Here is an 18,316-nt window from a genome sequence, read left to right on the forward strand (position 1 = left end):
AAATCTGTCTGAAAGGGTGTACACAGTATATTGAGTGTGTGCGGCCGACAAGTGTGCGTCTTTAAAGGTTAATCAGAGAAGTAGGGGAAAAGCAAGAGAGGGAGAAAGATGGCGCAAGGTCACAAGAGAGAAATACTATGCATAGGGAGAAATTCAAATAGTAGAGCTATAGCGTTGTCTCCGGTCCAATCGCCTTTTGTGGCTCCGATTGATTCTAGTTCTCGTCTGAGGAACTGTGGCAGCAGCCATTTTTTTTCTAACCGCACCATTGTGTTTTTAATTCTTTGAGGTCACAGCGTGGGCACAGCCCCATCTCCACTGCAATACAAAACAAGCAGTAATAAGACTGTGGGTTAAAACAGAGGGGCTGAATGGCTGGAGGGACTGCGGCCCCCGTTACACTGTTATCACACACCTAATTGGCCTGTTTGGGAGAAAACAGGAAAAGAAAAAGTAATCTATCAATAATTAATTATTCATTTTAATTCGATTTTTAAAATTTGATTATTTTACTCATTACTTGTCATTTTAGTTTCTCCCCAGATGTCCCTGCCCCCGCTTCACCCACATCACCTCCCACTGTTACTCAGTGCTCACTTGTGTAGACATTCTCACCATTACTGCATCTTTATTTAGTGCAAGGTTCTTGGTCCTCCAGTTTCATGCGGACTTGGTGCCACGGATTCTAATTTGAAGATAATTTACATTTACAGTGATTTCATCTACACACGATGTAAATTCAACATAATGAGAGGTTAACAAAGCCTCCTCTGCCATGCTTTTCTTTATTTATATCCTTCCCACCCACAAACAGTGCAAGTTCAGAGGCTGTTGCATGAAACCGTATCGTGACAGCAAAAAGGACATTGAGCCAAAGCAAATTATTCTTAATCTTTCCATAACCTTAACTAAGTGCTGTGAGTGAATAAACATAACCATAAAAATGAGTAATAACGCTGTAGTCACAACGAGACTAAGGAGATTGTACTGCAACATCTAATAAATACATCGTCTGTGAACATTTTACTGATGTTCAGTGTGAACGTATTTGTTGCATGCCAAATAGTAAATTAACAACATATCCTCATTACATTTATAGAAAATATAATCCATAATGTAATGTAATTCAAAATTATATTTCCTGTGAAATGTGTGTCCTGTTGCAGATTAATTGTAAAGCAATGTTAGACAGAGTCCTGACATCTGAATTCTTAGAGTTTTAATTGAGACGAAGGAGCGTGACTACTGTATCAACTCTAATAGCTGCAGGTCAGCTGAGAGAAAGATTTTTATGGCAGTGCCAGCAGAATGTGTCCCCAACTGATTAGCCATTGTTGTCAGAAGTGTCAGGAATGCAGTTTGTGTCAGTAACATTAAAGATGGCCACCAGAACCACTCTGCCCCTAGGACAGAAAATAAAAGGTAGGGCACCTCTCGAGAGTCCCTAATATTCCTCTACAAAAGCATGACTTGCTACAGTGCCGTTGCTGAGATGGTATGACTATAGACTGATGCCATGTGGAGTAAACAACCTGATGAGGACATACTATACACATAGACTAACTCAAAGGAGCCACAGTGTGTGGCTGGAAGTGGGCAGGATAGTCGCAGAGTGACTGCCAAAGCAAGGCTTGTATTACAGGGATCCCAGGATATCAGACACCAGGCGGCCTGTGCTCCCTCCAGGCAGGGCAGAGTCTGGCAGCTGGCCCGTAGCCCAGATAGCTATAATCAGCTCCATTACCTGTAGCACTGAGTCCCATTTAGGAGCCCTCATAGTGGAACCATGGCTATACTGCGGGGATTAAAGATGCTGTGAAATTTAGGAAAAGTACAAATAGCATGCAGTTGCACACGTTATAGCTACACCTGCTGCAAACACAGACATTGTATACACAGGAGGATATTGGTACATACTTGCCACACAAACGTGTAGTGAATGGGGAGAGATTTTCTTGGCATTATGTGTCTTGGCGTGAGGCATTTGTTTTATCTCACGCCTCTGTGAAAGGAAAGATTAAGAATATACTCTGCTCTGTTTAAGGGGAAAATCAGCTGTCTTCTGACAAGTATATTGTAGCCTGCAGTTTTCTGTCCAGAATACAAAGAGACATTTATCACTGCAGCTGGGGTGAGGGAGGAAGAGAGAGGGGGGGGTCTCTCCTGTGCTGCAGCAATGTGCATTTCTTTTTTTAACCCCTATTACTTCCTCACTGTGGGAAAAACACTATACCTCCATCCTCTTTAATCCATTTGAGATTTCCTACATTTTTTTTTCTTTCATTTCACTGCGTCCCCCCCAATGCCTTTGTCATATCCATCCTGGTTTTTATCTTGGTTCTCATCACCTTGTTTCTCCTGACAACATTATAACTCAGATGGAATATGTAGCAGATATATGTAAAGTTATGTCGTCCTCCTCAGTTGTGGCAACAAAAGGTTACTACCTCAGGCATACTGCTATAATATTTCCATATTCTGCTCTCCTCATGTATATTCAGTGAGAATGATTTATTCTGTCACATTTTATAGCCGCTGAAATGCAGAATTTCTCTTGCAGAGGCCCTGCACATACTGTGAAACACGGCATGGCAGAATGTGCTCTTTGGATTTGTACTCAGCAGAAGTTAAACAGAGGTTAAAGAGAAGTCATCCAAACCACCTCTATCATTACTATCTTTCATTCACCAATTAGTGTCAGTGTTCCTCGCTGTCCCCTAGATGACCTTGGAGGGATGAGCTCACTATGTTGTAATTCAACATTTTGAGAGGTGGCAGGCACATGGTGGCTGCTGGTGACCCAGATTATAAACTATTGATGAGAGAGTGAAGGCACAGTAACAGAGAGGAGGGGGTCCACTGAGGTTTGCTTGGACCCAGGGAGCTTCCCCTGACCTTTTCTTGGCCAACGATCTCCACTAGCTCCACTTGCCTGCATTTCGTCTTTCACCACGTCTTCATATTCAAGAGCGTCTCAGTCTTTTAAACCTCTGGGTTCTGTGTTCTGTGTGCTCCTTATTCAATAAATTAACATGCACACGAGTCATTCAGATGAAGGAAACACTTATTGCTGCTGAACTTGACAGGGTCATCATAGTTGAATGAAGATCAATACACCAGAGTTTACCAACTAGTCCATCTGACCGACTGTGGCGTACATGCTCTGTAGTCAGATTTATGCCTCTTTTGACTCTTTTCATGTGTGACAAAGGTCAACAGCTGAACAGGATGCAGTGGTGTTTCTGCACTGAGGCTTAGCTGGCGGTGGCGGATAATCAAATTAAAGTAAATTCACCAACATTACAAACATTATTCACAAAGGCCCTCCATTCTTGTATGGTCCTGCTAATAAGATGTTTCCTTTAGGCAACCACACATCTTTCTGTCCATTAACCTAATCATCATATCACATTATGTAAAATCAGGTCAGTGTGGACCATAAAAAATACTACAATATCTATTACATTAATCTGCTTATTTACAGAAATAGTCTGGAAAACACCTTTAATACATTCCAGGAGGCTTCACTGTTGTTCCTTCCATTTTTAATTAACTGAGAGGCAGGATTCACTCAATGGGTGCATCTTGCTAGGCAAATGTCACTTATCAAACCCCACTGTCCCCCACCTCCTTAAATTTGAGGAAAAAGGTAATGGGAGAGGTCGGCTGTTAAGTTTAATGGCATACAGGAAAGTCTCAGAATGGCTCTTTTTTAATGATGTGCCTTTTCTCATGCAATCCTCGTTAAAGATGAGGCCAGAATGCATGGGGGCCGGGGGGGGGGACTGTGGCCAGACACTGCGCTACCCCCCAACATCTGTGAGATCTGCAGTGGGGGTCTCAGGCCCCTTTGTGTGTTCTCCAGCACATCTTAGAAATCCTGTGCTCCTTCCATTTTCAGCTCACATTAGCATCAGAAAATAAATAAAGCAAGCAATCAGGCTGTGACCTCTTATATCCATAGTAGCTAATGCTAGATCCCACCCCACCCCCTCCTCTCTCCCTCCCCCCTCCCCCAGCTCCTCTGCTGCATCCTACATAGGTTTAACTAGCTTGGATTTGCAACTGAATGTCAAGCTCGGGGTTTGGCTTTACCACAGGGCAGGTTGTTCCTCAGCAGTCTCCAGAGAAACAGAACTCGAGGAGCGAAGGAATTGAATCTTTGACACCTGTCACTTCCACTCTGCTGCACCTTGCTCCCTTGCCACACATAAGGACTTTTCATGTCACAGCTCAGCATGTTATCATGAGTGGGCACAAGGCCTGAGAAATCCAATTACTACCACTGTGTCAGTCCTCCTGCCATCATCCTTATGTATGCTATAGTCATGTTCCTGAAATCAGAGAAGATGTGGCTATTAGTTCCTTCTCTTTTCTTCAGTCCAGGCTCCCACCTCCATTTCGGTCTGTGTGTCTTAGATATGAGCTGCAGCTCTTCTCATGGACTGCCTCACTGCTGACAATCTTCTATATGGTGTAGCACAGGGTGGTGGGCGGCTAATGCTACGGACATTGGTTCTGACTGTCTGATACTAAGTGGTATCATGGTGTAGAGCTTACCGTGGTGAATAAAGAAGAACCTGGGAGAGAGTCATCATGCCTCCCCGATGCCAACCAGAATAGCCTTTTGTGGCTTGGAAATAGTGTTAGAAAGGCCTCCCTCTCGCTTTTTCCTCTGCCCAGCAGGTGTAAATCTAATGCATCTCCACACAGCAAGGGCTTCGCTGTGTTTTCCTTATTTCTTTTATTTGTGCCTTGCCCCTGAGTGACGCTGTCAATCTGGTCCAGTGGGAAACAGGGAGACTGTCTTTTCAAACCTCTAACGGTGTCACAAGGTGGCCCACCCACTCATACTGTATATGTTTCTGCACGCTGAGTTAAACCTGCCCATTGCACTACATACTACCACACTCACAATGTTACAGTGTCCTACTTCCAGAGGTTGTTTAAACTGTCGGGAAAAGGGACAAGTGGAATTTCTTCTTTTTTTTAAAAAAGCAAGAAAGAAAAAAAAAGAAGAAGAAAAGGAGAGAGAGTCGGTACCATGCTGGTGCTTCTGCGACAAGATGAAATGGAATATAAAACACATAGTCCTGGCTGACACAAAGTGAACATGACTGAATGAGAAGCCACATTATATTAATTATGTAAGGCCACTCTTTTGAGGCAAAACAGAAGCTCACAGTGAGAGAGGAAATCCTAAGATATTGGTATGCTGCCCAGTGTGCTGTCCCCGGTTGTTTGGAGCTCGACACATTTACAGGCTCTGAAGTATTGTGTTTACATAATACATTGTTCAAATTCATTAAATCATAAATCTATTTCCCCACACTTGATTAGTTGTGTTTTTTGACTATGGGGATGAAATCGTGGATTCACAAATAGAAATATTGGCATTGGTGAAACATCTTCAATTTGTCATGGACTTCTTGTTTATTAAGGAAAAGCTCAAAGCCACACAAAGCATTATTTTTCCATCATTCAGTGATATATTTCCCTGACATTTGCAGTTTGTATTTTCTCCTCTTACACTTGTTTAATTGAGATTAATTACAGCTGATAACATACCTATAGATCTGTGTGGGAATATATAATTGTCACTCTTTGTTTACTCAGAATCAGATAAAGTGGCCTCAGCGACTCATCCGACACAGCCGCTGTTTTTTCCTCACACTTCAACATCAATGATCAGAGTCCATAGTGCTGCCTTCCCGGAGCCAACTCTCTCCCTCTCCGTCGTATAACTTTCATCTTCCCCCCCAACCCCATTCACAGATGTAATTTAAGAGTCTGTTTCTCTCCCCCTTGTTTCTCCCACACTCAAGGGTTTAGGAGCAAATTAGCTTGCTAGCTCGGTCAAGCTTAAACACAGAAATGCTGCATTTGTTCCAGTGTATTTAAAGATGTCCTCTGCCGATGCATTGTGGAGGAAACGAGCCAAGCAGACAGAGGCAGGCAGGCGGTCTGGCTGGCTCGGGTGGCAGAGTGGGCAGGTCTGCAAATGGGACACCAGAAGCCTGCTGTGCTGAGTTTTGGGAGTGCATTGTACTGTTGTTGTGGGCCTGGAGCGCCAGAACACAGGTTAATTTGAGGCCCATCATTAGAGGGGCAATTTGGACGCTGAGAATTGACAAGGGTGGCATTTGCTATGTCATTACAGTGAAGTACATCCTCATCACAGTATTACACCACAGTTGAACTACTACCTTGGAAGTAAATTGTATATATAAGTAGTGTATGTTCATTTGTGTAATCTTCCTCACAGATTGTTTGTATTCATAACATCATTGCTTAACTATTCGACATTTGTTAACCCTGATTTTGAAGTACAGTTTTTATATCTCAAAATTAGTGCCTTCAAATCGTGAAAGAAAAGATTATACTTCTGGAATAAATAGAAGCATGACTTGTATATTAGATTAAATGTCTATTATCTATTACCTGTTAAACTCCAGCCTGATGATTGCTAGACATAGCTGTGAAGGTCAAGAACTCAGCAGTGTGACAACGCACCAAAATAGCACTGTCCACTAACTGCATTTTGCCATAGTTCTTTTGTGTTTATCACTTACACCTTGTGTTATATGTGTGGAAATAGTTACAACCACTAACAGAAAACAAAAGACCCTTTTTTCAACAAACAGTGCCCCTCCAATCAAGTAAGACTGCCATTCTCCCTCATTTGCCTCAGGACACTTTTCAGTGATTCCTCTCTGCATGATGTTTCACCACAATTTCCCATTTTAACTGGAAATATATCACATTATGTGAGAAAGATGAGCTCAAGTTGCAGTTTAATTTTGACTTTAACTGCATTCTTATTCATCCTGCACCTTTCATATTTTAAAACAATTATCCCTTTAAAGTACTTCTAACCCAAAGACGAATTTCCTCTGATGAAATTCATCACTGAATTACATCCCTGATTAGTTTTTCTTGGAAATGTTATATGTGGCCATGAAATTATCTAATTTACTACCACAAAGTTATTAAGCTGATTTCCAGTTCCAGTGACAGCGATATGTTTGGCATCATTATCTTCTAGCAGGGGAAAGCAAAGACATAATACATGTTCTTTAACAATTTGCAGTTATTTTCTGTATGAACATAAACCCAAACCTTTAACCAAAATACACTTAATGAACCTCCCATCATCATAATGCATTCACAAGGGGAATATGGATGTATTTCCTAATGCTAGTTACTCATGGGTTTTTGGATATTTATGTACATAGGACCGGACGACGTTGTCAAATAAAACAATGTTTTTTTAGTCCGTGTGTTTTATTTTTTCATAGTTGCCCAGCACATCCAACTGCACAGCCACATCCCGAAAAACCTGTAAAATAACTTTTTAAAAATAACAATCTAATCCCTTCTGGGTAGAATGACACAGAAATTTTGAAAGCAGCAATATAAGTAGTGTGTGCAGTGATTCGCCACAACCTGAACATAATCTGTTCTGTGGTTATTTTTCCATCATAATCATCAGTGTTTCAAGGTCCAGTATGGACTGCACAAAGGAAGAATGCCCTTTTCTCTAACACGTCTCTGCATGTTGCTGGATTGGCAGTGTGGTTGAACAGTTGGGCACAGTTCAGGCCAACATGATACCAGCCTCCACAGCCCAGCGGCTGTCTGGTGTTTTGTGGACACATTTGTACATGTATTGTATTGGTGCTGTTGCTTATCTTGGGAACCTCTCTGCAACCTCTTTTTGTTTCTGTTCAGCCAAGTTCAGCCAAGTTCAGCCATATGCAACCAGGCTTAGGTCCCTGTGCTTTTGTGTCTGGGTTAAATCCAGTTCAGAGTGCCTGTTGAGAGAGTTAAACGGTCACTGGCTCATGTAATGTATGAAAATCAGGGCATGAATTATGGTATTGGCTGGTCTGAAAACCTACAGATCACACAAGATCTGATCATTTTAAATCCTGCCCCTCCAAGCAGTGTATGTGTTATGATAGGAGCCAAGGGTAATGCTCCCACAGCCTTAGAAAACTGGTTCTGACACACTACAACCTCTAGGAGGTGATGGGAGCAGGGCACAGTAAGGTGAGAGAATCCTCTCAGCAAAATAGTATTTGTTGCCGGGGCATTGAAACCAGCCCACCCACGTATGTCATCATGACAACCAGCTCGCATTGTTTCCACTACATCAAGCAGTCCATTGGCTAGTAGTCCTGCTTTTGAACAAAACAGTGTTCTGCGATGACATAGTGATTTATAAAACAGCACAGCGATTGCTTTTTTTCCTCCTGCTGCTGTTACACAGCTGTTAAACAGATGCTGTTTGTACCAATTTAGAAGCTAGTGCATTGTTTGTCAACACCGGTTTGGAAATTCATTCTTTATACCAGGACCTGCTATAAAATGCACAGGCTGGGCTGGATGGGCCAGCAGTGTAGGAGGAAACAGAGACAGTGGAAGTAAACGTTTGCAGAATTTGGTTTGAACTGTTGTTAGCCTTTAAAACAATTATTGACAAATGCTTATAAAGAACGCGGCGTGTAAGACTGGCTCCAAATGAAGTTAACTTGCCATTTTGCATCAGCTTTTGGGAGGACATGGGCAGGCCTGGTAGAAGTGACAAGCTGTCAGACACTCTCAACAGTGCTGGATAGATTAAACAGGGAATTTGTTCTTGATGAATTGACTGGTACTAATGCACAGAAATAGAACCAGGGCCACACGAACCCCTGGCTTCACCAGGCATATGACAGTACTAACAAGGCTGCCCAGTGAGTCTAATTTCCTCGACAATTAATATTTGACTGGGAGAGTAAAGGGGATTCTGGTCAGATAGGCAGAAATGAGAGCAGGAGATTTTGGGTTGAAGGATTTATTTAATTACACCAATGTACGTGAGACAGCAGTACTGATGAGATGAAAGAGGAGGACAGAAGGAGGAGAAGCATAAAGGATGGGCTTGTGTGGGAAGCTGCAAGGGATGAATCTGGGGGTGTCGGCGGGGGAAGCTTGATGTGACTGAACCAGATGCTGTGGGGAGAAGGAGAGGACTCGGCGCTGTGTAGAGAATGATGGCTTGCATGGTGCAGTAAGGGTGCCCCTCTACTGTTTGTAAAAACAAGACCATCACACTCCATCTTGCCGCTCCCGCAGGAGCCAGGCCTCCAGGCTGATTTATGGCCCACAGACTGAATGGCTGGCTGGGATGACAGCAGCGCTTGGACTCTCCCTGGTGAGTAGTGTAGGAGGCTGCTTGGCCAGACCTCAGCCTCAGCTGGCCGTAGAACTGTCCTCTGCTGTAGTTAGGGCAGACTAGATGTTAAGCTTCATCCCCAGCGTTAGGATCAGGCAGGGCCAAGCCTGTTAGATCTCGAGCATGCTTTGGACTCCGAGTACCAACCAACCACAGTCACCCTCTATTCATATTTTCTGAATTTTCCTCCCCTGTGATACTTCCATCAGCTTCTGCATCACAGGCTCGATCAAGACTCTGTAGTAGCAATTTAGATTTAATCAATCTTTGCCATGTGACTGCCAGGATGGAAAATTAATATGGAGAGCAATTAGAAAACAGCCATCTCACTGTCAAAGATACACTGGAATACCAAAATGAGAGCAGAAAAATGGTCGGCATTTTAGCAGCGAATGAAAACCTTCTGTAAACCACTCAGACATGGCAGGAAGCGTTGGCTCCCAGGCTGTCCTCAGGAGAGGTCAGCAGGGCTGTGGCCACATTTGTTTAACTTTTTTGTAGATTGAATTCCTTTGGATTTTATGCCTCTTGCACAGAAATGAAAAGAGACACAATGACAGAGTTGCTGTTGGCTTTATCAATCACCGGAGCTGAATAATTGTCTTCTCAGACTATAGACAGGCTATATTTGATAGCTTCGTCACAGCAGCTTGATAGCATTTGATATGGAAAAAAAAGTGGGGTGAAAACAGGAAATCAAAGAGGATCCTTAAAGTGTATGCAGGCCACAAATAAATTATATCAAGGTTTAAATGGTTTAATTTATTTTCTTTCATAACAGCAACGTCACAGTGACGTCTACATTAAACTGTCTGGATGTCTGTTCAGGAGTGTCTGTTTTCATACGACAAGCAGGATCAGGACGTTTATTGTTACTGCTGCAACAGAAATGTCAGCATACAGAGGAAATACTAAAAAGTAGTTTAAGCCAAAAGTGGCAGATGTTCCTTGTAAAATGATTTATCATGCCACACTGTTGTTCCAAATTCTTTTTAGGGTTCATCATGCTGTAAAACCAAACTGACTGAATTGTGTCATACTGCAAGTCCCCATTGCCTCGTGGCTTCAGTTAAACTAAGAAACACAGAATGAGGATTTTGTCACTTGAATCTGGGTTCACGTCGACTCAAACCCATCTCTGGCCCTCCAATCTGGCCTCCTGTTTCTTGTGGCTGCTTACACTCATTTTATAGGATTACATCATTGTTTTCATCCTTGAGGCTGTGTGCACTACTTTTGGAGGGAAAAGCGTCTGTGTTCTCCAAGCCAGGCTCCATGTGTTAGCCAAACAGGACGCAAAATAGCTGGCGAAAGCTCAGGGAGTTTTTTCGGGGAGTTGCTTCTCTCAGTGAACACGTCCCTTCCCTTTTGTGTCAGGAGATTTTAGTCTTTTGCTGATTCTTCTCTTTTTCCCACATTAGCAACAAACAAATAGCACCTCCAGCTGTATGACATGAAGGGATCATTATATGCTTTGCGCAAGGGTAAATTGAGCAATGAGCTTGTCAGGTTGTGGGATCCCCATGCTGAGGCTGAAGATCTGTGTGCTGTAACTTGAAGTTAAGACGCCTTCATCTGATTGAGAGAAGCACACAGGATTGAATCGGCTGCTGGCAGGCTGCAGATGCGAGATGAAATGGCAGGAAACGTGTGGGTTTTCTCCCCACGCTGATGCAAAGTGTTGCTATTCCAGGTAACTACAAACAGAAAAACATGGCCAGCACTATCAGGAGAATTTGGCTTTTGTATTTGAAGTGGCAATATTTATTATTTTCCAACACCATGCACATCAGTACATACATATTCAAAGTGCTCCCTCGTGCCTTTGCCAGTCTTTGGACCTTAATTCAGTATTAAAGTGCAGTATGTCTGATTTGATAGCAGCACTGTGCTGCTTGATACATGGATTTTTTTTGCCACTGCCATTAGATTGTTTGTATTTTAAATGTGGAAGACTAAAAAAAAAAACACACAGTGGGCCTCCACCTCCTGATGGAGCTCCCTCAGTAATTAATAGGTATTAAATCGTAGACAGGAAATGTTCCCAATGACATCCTGCTCTGTACTGTACTTTTAGTCTGTTCCTGGAACTGATTGGCAAGCTTATTTTCCTGATGAATTTGAATGCACATTCACAGCAGGAGCTGCCTTCACTGTCTTTCATTCTGTAGTTGGTGACTTCCAAACCAAACTACAGCTGTAAAAGCCATTAATTCATCTCTTACCATTACAGTTTGCTCGTTTTTTGGAATAGGAGGAGATTGTGTTTTGTTAGAGGTCGATGGCCTGTCATTTCTTTTATTTAAATTTTGTCTCCTCCATTTTTTGTGGGTCTTTTAGAGCAACATCTGCGTTTTATGAAGCTCTGAGCAGAGGCAGGATGTGTGAGTGTTAATGGCACTTGGCTTTCATAACAATGTCATTTACAACCCAGTTGCTTTCCCATAGACCCCTAAAGGAAAAGAGAGAAAATGGCATTCATTGCATATGCATGCACTGCTAAGCAGAGAGCACACAACTTGTCTATATTTCTTTGTGCCTTGAGGCTTTTCATGCTTTAGAGAGTGCTTCAGGCTATAGAAAAAACCCAAAGTATTTAGAGGAAATTGCATTCATTACCAAGATGCTTGTAAATCTTTAATCAGTGGAGAAAAAGATCTACTTTGTCAAACATGTCAAACAAGATTTGGGGAGAAATTTAATATTCCTAAATATAGAGCTCAAGTCTAGCACCTTGTGTATTTTCGTGCTAGTTTTATGTTACACTGTTCAAATGCATGTTGCATGCTTTTGAACATATACCTGAGTTTATTACATGAGTTCTTCAATGCTAACAGGTACTAAAATATAATCTTTCCAAATAGCTTGCAACTATGACGAAAGTATTTTCTGTCTACAGCATCTTTTTTGTCAGCAATCTATCAAAGAAAAGGCATCAGAGAGAGCGAAGTTCAAAATACAGTTAATGAAAAAGCTGTTACATAGGATTAGAAAAGAACATGGGATTTAAAAGGGCTTTAGAAATACTGTTGCAGTGGACAATCTAATCCAGTGTGTGGGCATGTTTTTTGTTTTTTTCTTCTCTTTTTTTTTGATTTCATCGCTCCCCGTCATGTTCCCGGTACCTGGTAAAGACTTTCTGTTGTGATTACATTATTACTGTCTGATTGGATCCCTTCTGTTTAAACAAAACCCCCAGCTTCATGCCTTTTGTGTCCTTGATTGCTGCCAGAGCAGTTCCTTGGACCAATCAGCATTCATGCAAATTTACATACATACAGGAGCGTGACTTGTAGAAAATATGTTCAGTCTGCTCGTTCTTGCCTTTCAGCCTCGTCAAATGATTTGAACAGTATACCGATTTTATAAAACTGCCTATTTACACAGCATTACGGATAATGTGAATAATAGTATGTAATAATATTATAACATTAATATTTTCACCCTGAAAGAATCCTGCAAGAAGTTAACTTGTGTGAAGACATGAGTGGTGTAAGTGTAGACTACGTTTCAGATGCTTATTACAATGCTGTCCCTTGTAAGGGAGAGAGTGTCTGAAGCTGCATTTACTGCAGAGAATGCCGTGTCTGTGCGTGTCAGTGTGCGTGTGCATCTAGGCAGACATGATGAAAGGAAGATAATTCTGTGTCGCCTCTGTCTCACTATGAAGCATTCATGTGGACACTGGTCACTCATCATCTGCAGTCTTGGTGCTGGTGTTTATGTTTTCTGCCTTGAAGCAAGATGATTCCTCCAGAACTCCACTGCCCATATTTGGGTTCAAACAGTCCATGATACCCTTTACTCATTCATTCAGTCATTTAGTCACCATGTTATCTGTCAGACTCATCAGATTATACTTTATGGGAAACAGCTCTGGCATATCTGGCCCTGAAAAGCCTGTCTCCAATCTTTAAATATCGATCCCCAGGGCCTAAGCAGAGGTGCCTCTCATGAGTGCAGGAAAGAAGGGAGAAAAACAGATCATTAGTGATTTTAATTAGGTGATCTGTCAAGCTGCGATTGCCAGATGTAAACGTATGCATTTGGGTCGATGGCAATCCCTCTCACAATCCTCTCTTGTCACCTTGGGCCTGTGTAACGGAGGATGGCTCATGCTAGAAGTGAAACCAGCAGTAGGGGAGCTCAGAATTGTGTCATTGCATATCTCCGTGGCAAGTTCTCTCTCAAGATCGGAGCTGGTGGAAAACACAACAGCACGGTGGCAAAGAGAGAAATTGGAAAATGAATTTTTTTTTCGAGGGCTGAATGATATTGAAAGGTTCTTGTATTAATCTTTGTTATTATGATCAACATTTTTTCTTTACACTAGTTAACGATGAGTGAAATAATGCATAGATTTAAATTTTCAGTTTTTTGGCAATAGAAGTGTATATATGTATTAATGACAAACAGGAAAAGAAAAATTACAGTGTAAGAACGCCTGACACTTTATGACGATGCAAAAATTGTGTTGAAAATCCTTCCCCTCCAACACAACAAAGTACGAAAGGGTGCAGTTATACCGACGCAGACAAATCTTTTTTTCACTCCAGCGTTAAACATCATTACATATTTATAACTCGGCGCCAGATGACAGAGACAGAAAGGGAGAAAGAGATGAACCAGGCAACAACACCGCAACTCGTCTGGCGTGTCTCTCTGAGATATCTGATTGCACTGTTTAAACCTGCCTTTCGTCTACTGTTGCTACAGAAAACCCAATTATACAAGAGCTGCAAATGGACTTTTGATTTAACAATACATAATTTAATTGCCGTATTAGAAGTGCCCCAAACATCCAGCTCTAGTTATCAGTGAGGAGTGTTAACAGGACTGCAGTCTTGAGCAGATGCAGGAGTGCAATACGTCAAAGCAAGTCATTCAGTAATGTTTAACTTGTGGGCTCTTTTAATTAAAACAAAATGCAGCATTGTTTTTCTTTTTGTTTAATGACAGATTTGGCATACCAAAATCAAACGAAGGCCATGTGGGAGAATTAGCATTATGTGATCTGTGTGCAAATGAGTATAAACGTTGAAAATCAAGCCGGTTTCGCAGACGAAGCTAACAGTCGTGTTTTCTCTTTGTCCCAACAGATCCCAGCGAGGGCTTTCACTGCCAGGATGAGTGTCGCATCCTAGGCCACTCTGACCGTTGTTGGATGCCTCGCGTCCCAATCCCAGCACGTGCCAAGTCACCCGAGCACAGCCGTAATGTCATCGCTTTGTCTATCGAGGCCACCACAGTGGATGTGCCCCACTACGAGGATGGCACCACCAAGAGGACTTTTGCCACCTTCGGCAAGGATGGGCCTGAGGACGTGGAACGGGGAGAGATAAAGGGAAAGCGGACTCAGGAGTCTCAGGTGTGTAGCCCCAAGGCCAATGGAGGGGCTGTTCGTGAAGCTGGCAACGGGCGTGAGGCAGCAAGCCCCATCACTTCTCCTGTGCACCTGAAGAGCCCAGTGTCCAAGCCGTCATCTGCCTACAACACACTGAAATGCCGCGACGCGGAGCGAATTGCCAACCACAGCCTGCTGCGGCAGCCGGAGGGGAAGGACAGTGAGCCGGCTGTCAGGGAGATCAACACGCTTCTCCACGATGGCCGAGACAAGGAATCCCCCAGCAGCAAGCGCCTGAAGGACATTGTGCTTTAGCGAGCTTCTCTACGACACACACCAACATGCATACACACATACAGTGTAAACTCACATATATATACCCCGCAATAGCTGTGTGTACACAGAAGAAAGTCCAGCTGTGGAAGTAGAGAGACACACCCATTTGCAGTATACAATATTCAAGAACCAGCTTGGGCTGACGAAGATGAACTGTAGTATGCTGCAGCTAGTTGTGTGTTCAAGCCAAGGTAGTGGATGTGGCTTTGTTGTAGTCGCAGTACTTTTTCCTTGTTTGCTTTTTGTTCAGTTTTCTTGTTATCAGTCTGCATTTTGTGGACAGGCAGGTTACTGTGGACTGCATGGACATGGCCGGTGGAGCTCTCCAGCCCTTGCGCCAAAGCAGGACAGTACATGTTTGGACACCTGAGGTGCCAATTCATAAGTACAGTTATGCCTTTTGAACTACTTTTGTATCACAAACTGATATTTGCCTTCTTTGGTTTTGCAGTTTGTTCTAGCTGCCAAAATCGCTCTTTGTTCCTTTGTATAGTGAGCTCCGTCAGTGTAATAAACAACAACAGACATACACAGGATTCAGCTAAAAATATCCTCAATTTACTTCAACAGTTTTCAGTGCATTCAGGAGAAGGGAAGGGAGGCCTTTCAGTCTCATTTGCTCCTCTCCCTGACTAATAAGAGAAACTTTCTCTGCATATCCCTGAGGACATCCTAGTGTCATCAGACTGTGAGGTCTTTACAGTATTTATATTTTATCACGGATGGAGCTAAATGAACTCTCACTATCTGCCCAGCCGCTCTGAACACTGGAGGATGGACAGACAGATCCTTGTGTTCAAATTGAGTTGTATGAAAAAAAAAGACTTATGGCTTTTGAAATCTCCTGTGCCCAACCTTGATTGTAGCCAGTGGAGCACAAATTAGAACTTTGTGCTCTGGTCTTGTACTTTTTTTGACTTTTGACTATGGGGCTAGGATAGAAGGGATCGTCACTCATGTCTTGCTATGTGAAACTCTGTATAGGGTTTACTATTATCATTTTTAATAACCTGTTGTTATGTGACAATCCCTTTAATGTTTTGTTTCAAGAGAAAAAACAAATAAACATTGGTGTTCAACTGAAGCTACAGTAGCGTTTGTTACACAAACACAAAAATAAAAAAAAACATATATGCCAAAATATATTTTATAAATAATTTAAAAATGTATAATGAGAATATTTAATGCTGTGTAGTTATTTTATGAGTAAGTTATACTTGAAATTAACTTGCTTTTGTTCATTTGTCTTTTGCTTTTATATTGAACTTGATTTGTTTTTTATTTTCAAAATGAACTTGGATTATTTTTTTGTTTACTGTGTGACCCCTGGCAACTGTTGACTTGCAGTCTACCTTGTTGTAAAGAGTTTCTTATTGGTCAGTTCTTGTGCCATCAAGTTTCTGTGTGGGCTACTAGAAAATGTAAAAAGACAAAAAAAAAAAAAAAAAAAAAAACAACAAAAAAAAAAGCGATTTCAGCACCAACATTAGTGTGTCAGTTCAATGAGCTTAGAGTGAGATAGCAAAAGAAACCAAAAAAGATGCAAACAAAACCTTAAAGATTGCAGGATGTTGCTTAATCTTAGTATCTAAGGAGGAGAAAGAATAGCTCCCAGTGTTCTCCAAGCTGGTAACAGGGTTCCACCTATTATATCTGTCTAACAAGTCGCTTTCCTATTGGGCCCAATCAAGTTTAAACAAGACTTTTTCAGCTTCAACTGAGGGCACTCGGACGTGCAGAATAGCTTTGCTCAGCACTCCTGTCACCCTTTGTCATCTGTGTTCACTTGATCTCAAAGATAAGGTTGAGACCAGAGTGGAATAAACAGGGCTCTCCCCTCCTACGAGCACCACACAACAGACTGGGTGGAATTGTGTTCGAATGAACTAAGGTCTTGGAAGAACCGTGTTGCACATCAGCAATGTGGTTTTATGTTGCTTTGCAGTAAACTATGTACAATGTGGAAAAATGTGAATGAAAATGGACAAATTGCATACAACAAACTAGATCTTGTAGCTGAATGTTTTGCTGGTCTCACCCATGGCTTCTGGCAACATGAAAATCGGAATAATCACTGAATGTATACAGCAGCTTATAATTAAACTATTAAATGTTCTCTGCTTTGTTTCCTTGTCTTTACTCAGCTCAATTTTACAGTTGAAGAGGAATTTGAGTTCTTTTAATTTTTGTGTTATTGTGTATAATTATTTTTCAGTTTTTCACAAGAGGATAAAACCGTTTGGGAAGAGTGGAAAGTGTCGACGCTTCAGGCCTCACAGGGAACTGCTCCCACAACAGCGTTTGACTGACATCAGAGGGCCAATCTTGCCAGGAGACGCCATGGAGGTATTCCCCAGTGGCCACCCATGGTATTGCAAGATAAAAATCCCCAATCATTTTTCCTCATAGAAATCCCTCATAAGAGACATCTATAAAATTGCAAAGAGAACACATCAAACTGAAAGTAAAGTCAATTTTCACTCTTTACATCATGAATTTTTAGTCCATCTGGGTTTTATAATCATAAATCTTTCTCACAGCCTAAAAAAGCTGTATTTATTTGTGGGATGCAGCCCAATGCAATCCATGGGAGCATGTGCAGTGTGACGCACAACATGGATACAAACCTGGATGGTAGACAGCTTTTTTGGCTATTTTCATACAAGTGAACAAGCACCAGTATACAGTCCATTATTCTGTCCTTCTAATACATATATATATATATATATATATATATATATATATATATATAGTCACATCATAGCTGAAAATGTTGATACAAGTTGTTTTTTTCCCCTTTTTCAACAAGCCTACAAAGATTGGTTTTACAAAGCAATTCAAACAGTCTGTTCCTTGGCTAGCTTGGCTAACTGGGAAAATTGCCTCGGTTGTTAACACTGGTTCCCAATAGACATTACATTATGTTCATGTTATTGCAACATGTCACTGACAGCTCTCATACACTCAGTGCTGTGTTTGTCCCACACTGTACAGAGAAGGGGGTTCAAGTTAACATTTAGCTGTCTGTCTTTCATCCAGATGTGGTAATGGCAGACTGTCAACACTTATAGTGATGGGTACTCCTGTAACCTCAGTACTCTGACTATGTGATTTAAATCACAACATGGAGTAACTGTAAACATAAGGAGTCATGGAGTAACGTACAAATCACAGACGTGACTATACAACAGCTAACAATCTGGTGAGCTGGATATCAGCATGTGTGGCCACTGGAAATGAAATCATTTCACAAACTGATTTCTTTGCAAAACTATTAAAAAATGCATTGAAACACCTTTCCATAATTTATAATCTAATAATCTATTTATAGTGTGTTATATGATGTGAATGTCTGAGAGCTGTTCTTGAAAACAGCAATGACAACACGTCGAGTGATGTCTATTCTATTTGTCATG

General features: G+C 41.7%; 1 protein-coding gene across 4 annotated transcripts in view; it reads left to right on the top strand.

Annotated features, from left to right (window-relative positions):
- pcdh19 (protocadherin 19) overlaps positions 1 to 17,015 on the top strand; it is a 54,474-nt gene extending 37,459 nt beyond the window's left edge. For all 4 annotated transcript variants that reach the window (XM_087171711.1, XM_087171710.1, XM_023398069.2 and 1 more), the window contains exon 5: positions 14,320 to 17,015. In XM_087171711.1, coding sequence (XP_087027837.1) covers positions 14,320 to 14,879 — 560 coding nt within the window. In that variant the 3' untranslated portion in view covers positions 14,880 to 17,015. The remainder of the gene's footprint in view (positions 1 to 14,319) is intronic.
- Positions 17,016 to 18,316: the final 1,301 nt, after the last annotated feature.

Source organism: Seriola lalandi, unplaced genomic scaffold (genome assembly GCF_002814215.2).
Source record: "Seriola lalandi dorsalis isolate HSWRI2012SDOR001 ecotype SW California unplaced genomic scaffold, Sedor1 jcf7180002054972, whole genome shotgun sequence".
NCBI classification, from domain to species: Eukaryota; Metazoa; Chordata; class Actinopteri; order Carangiformes; family Carangidae; genus Seriola; species Seriola lalandi.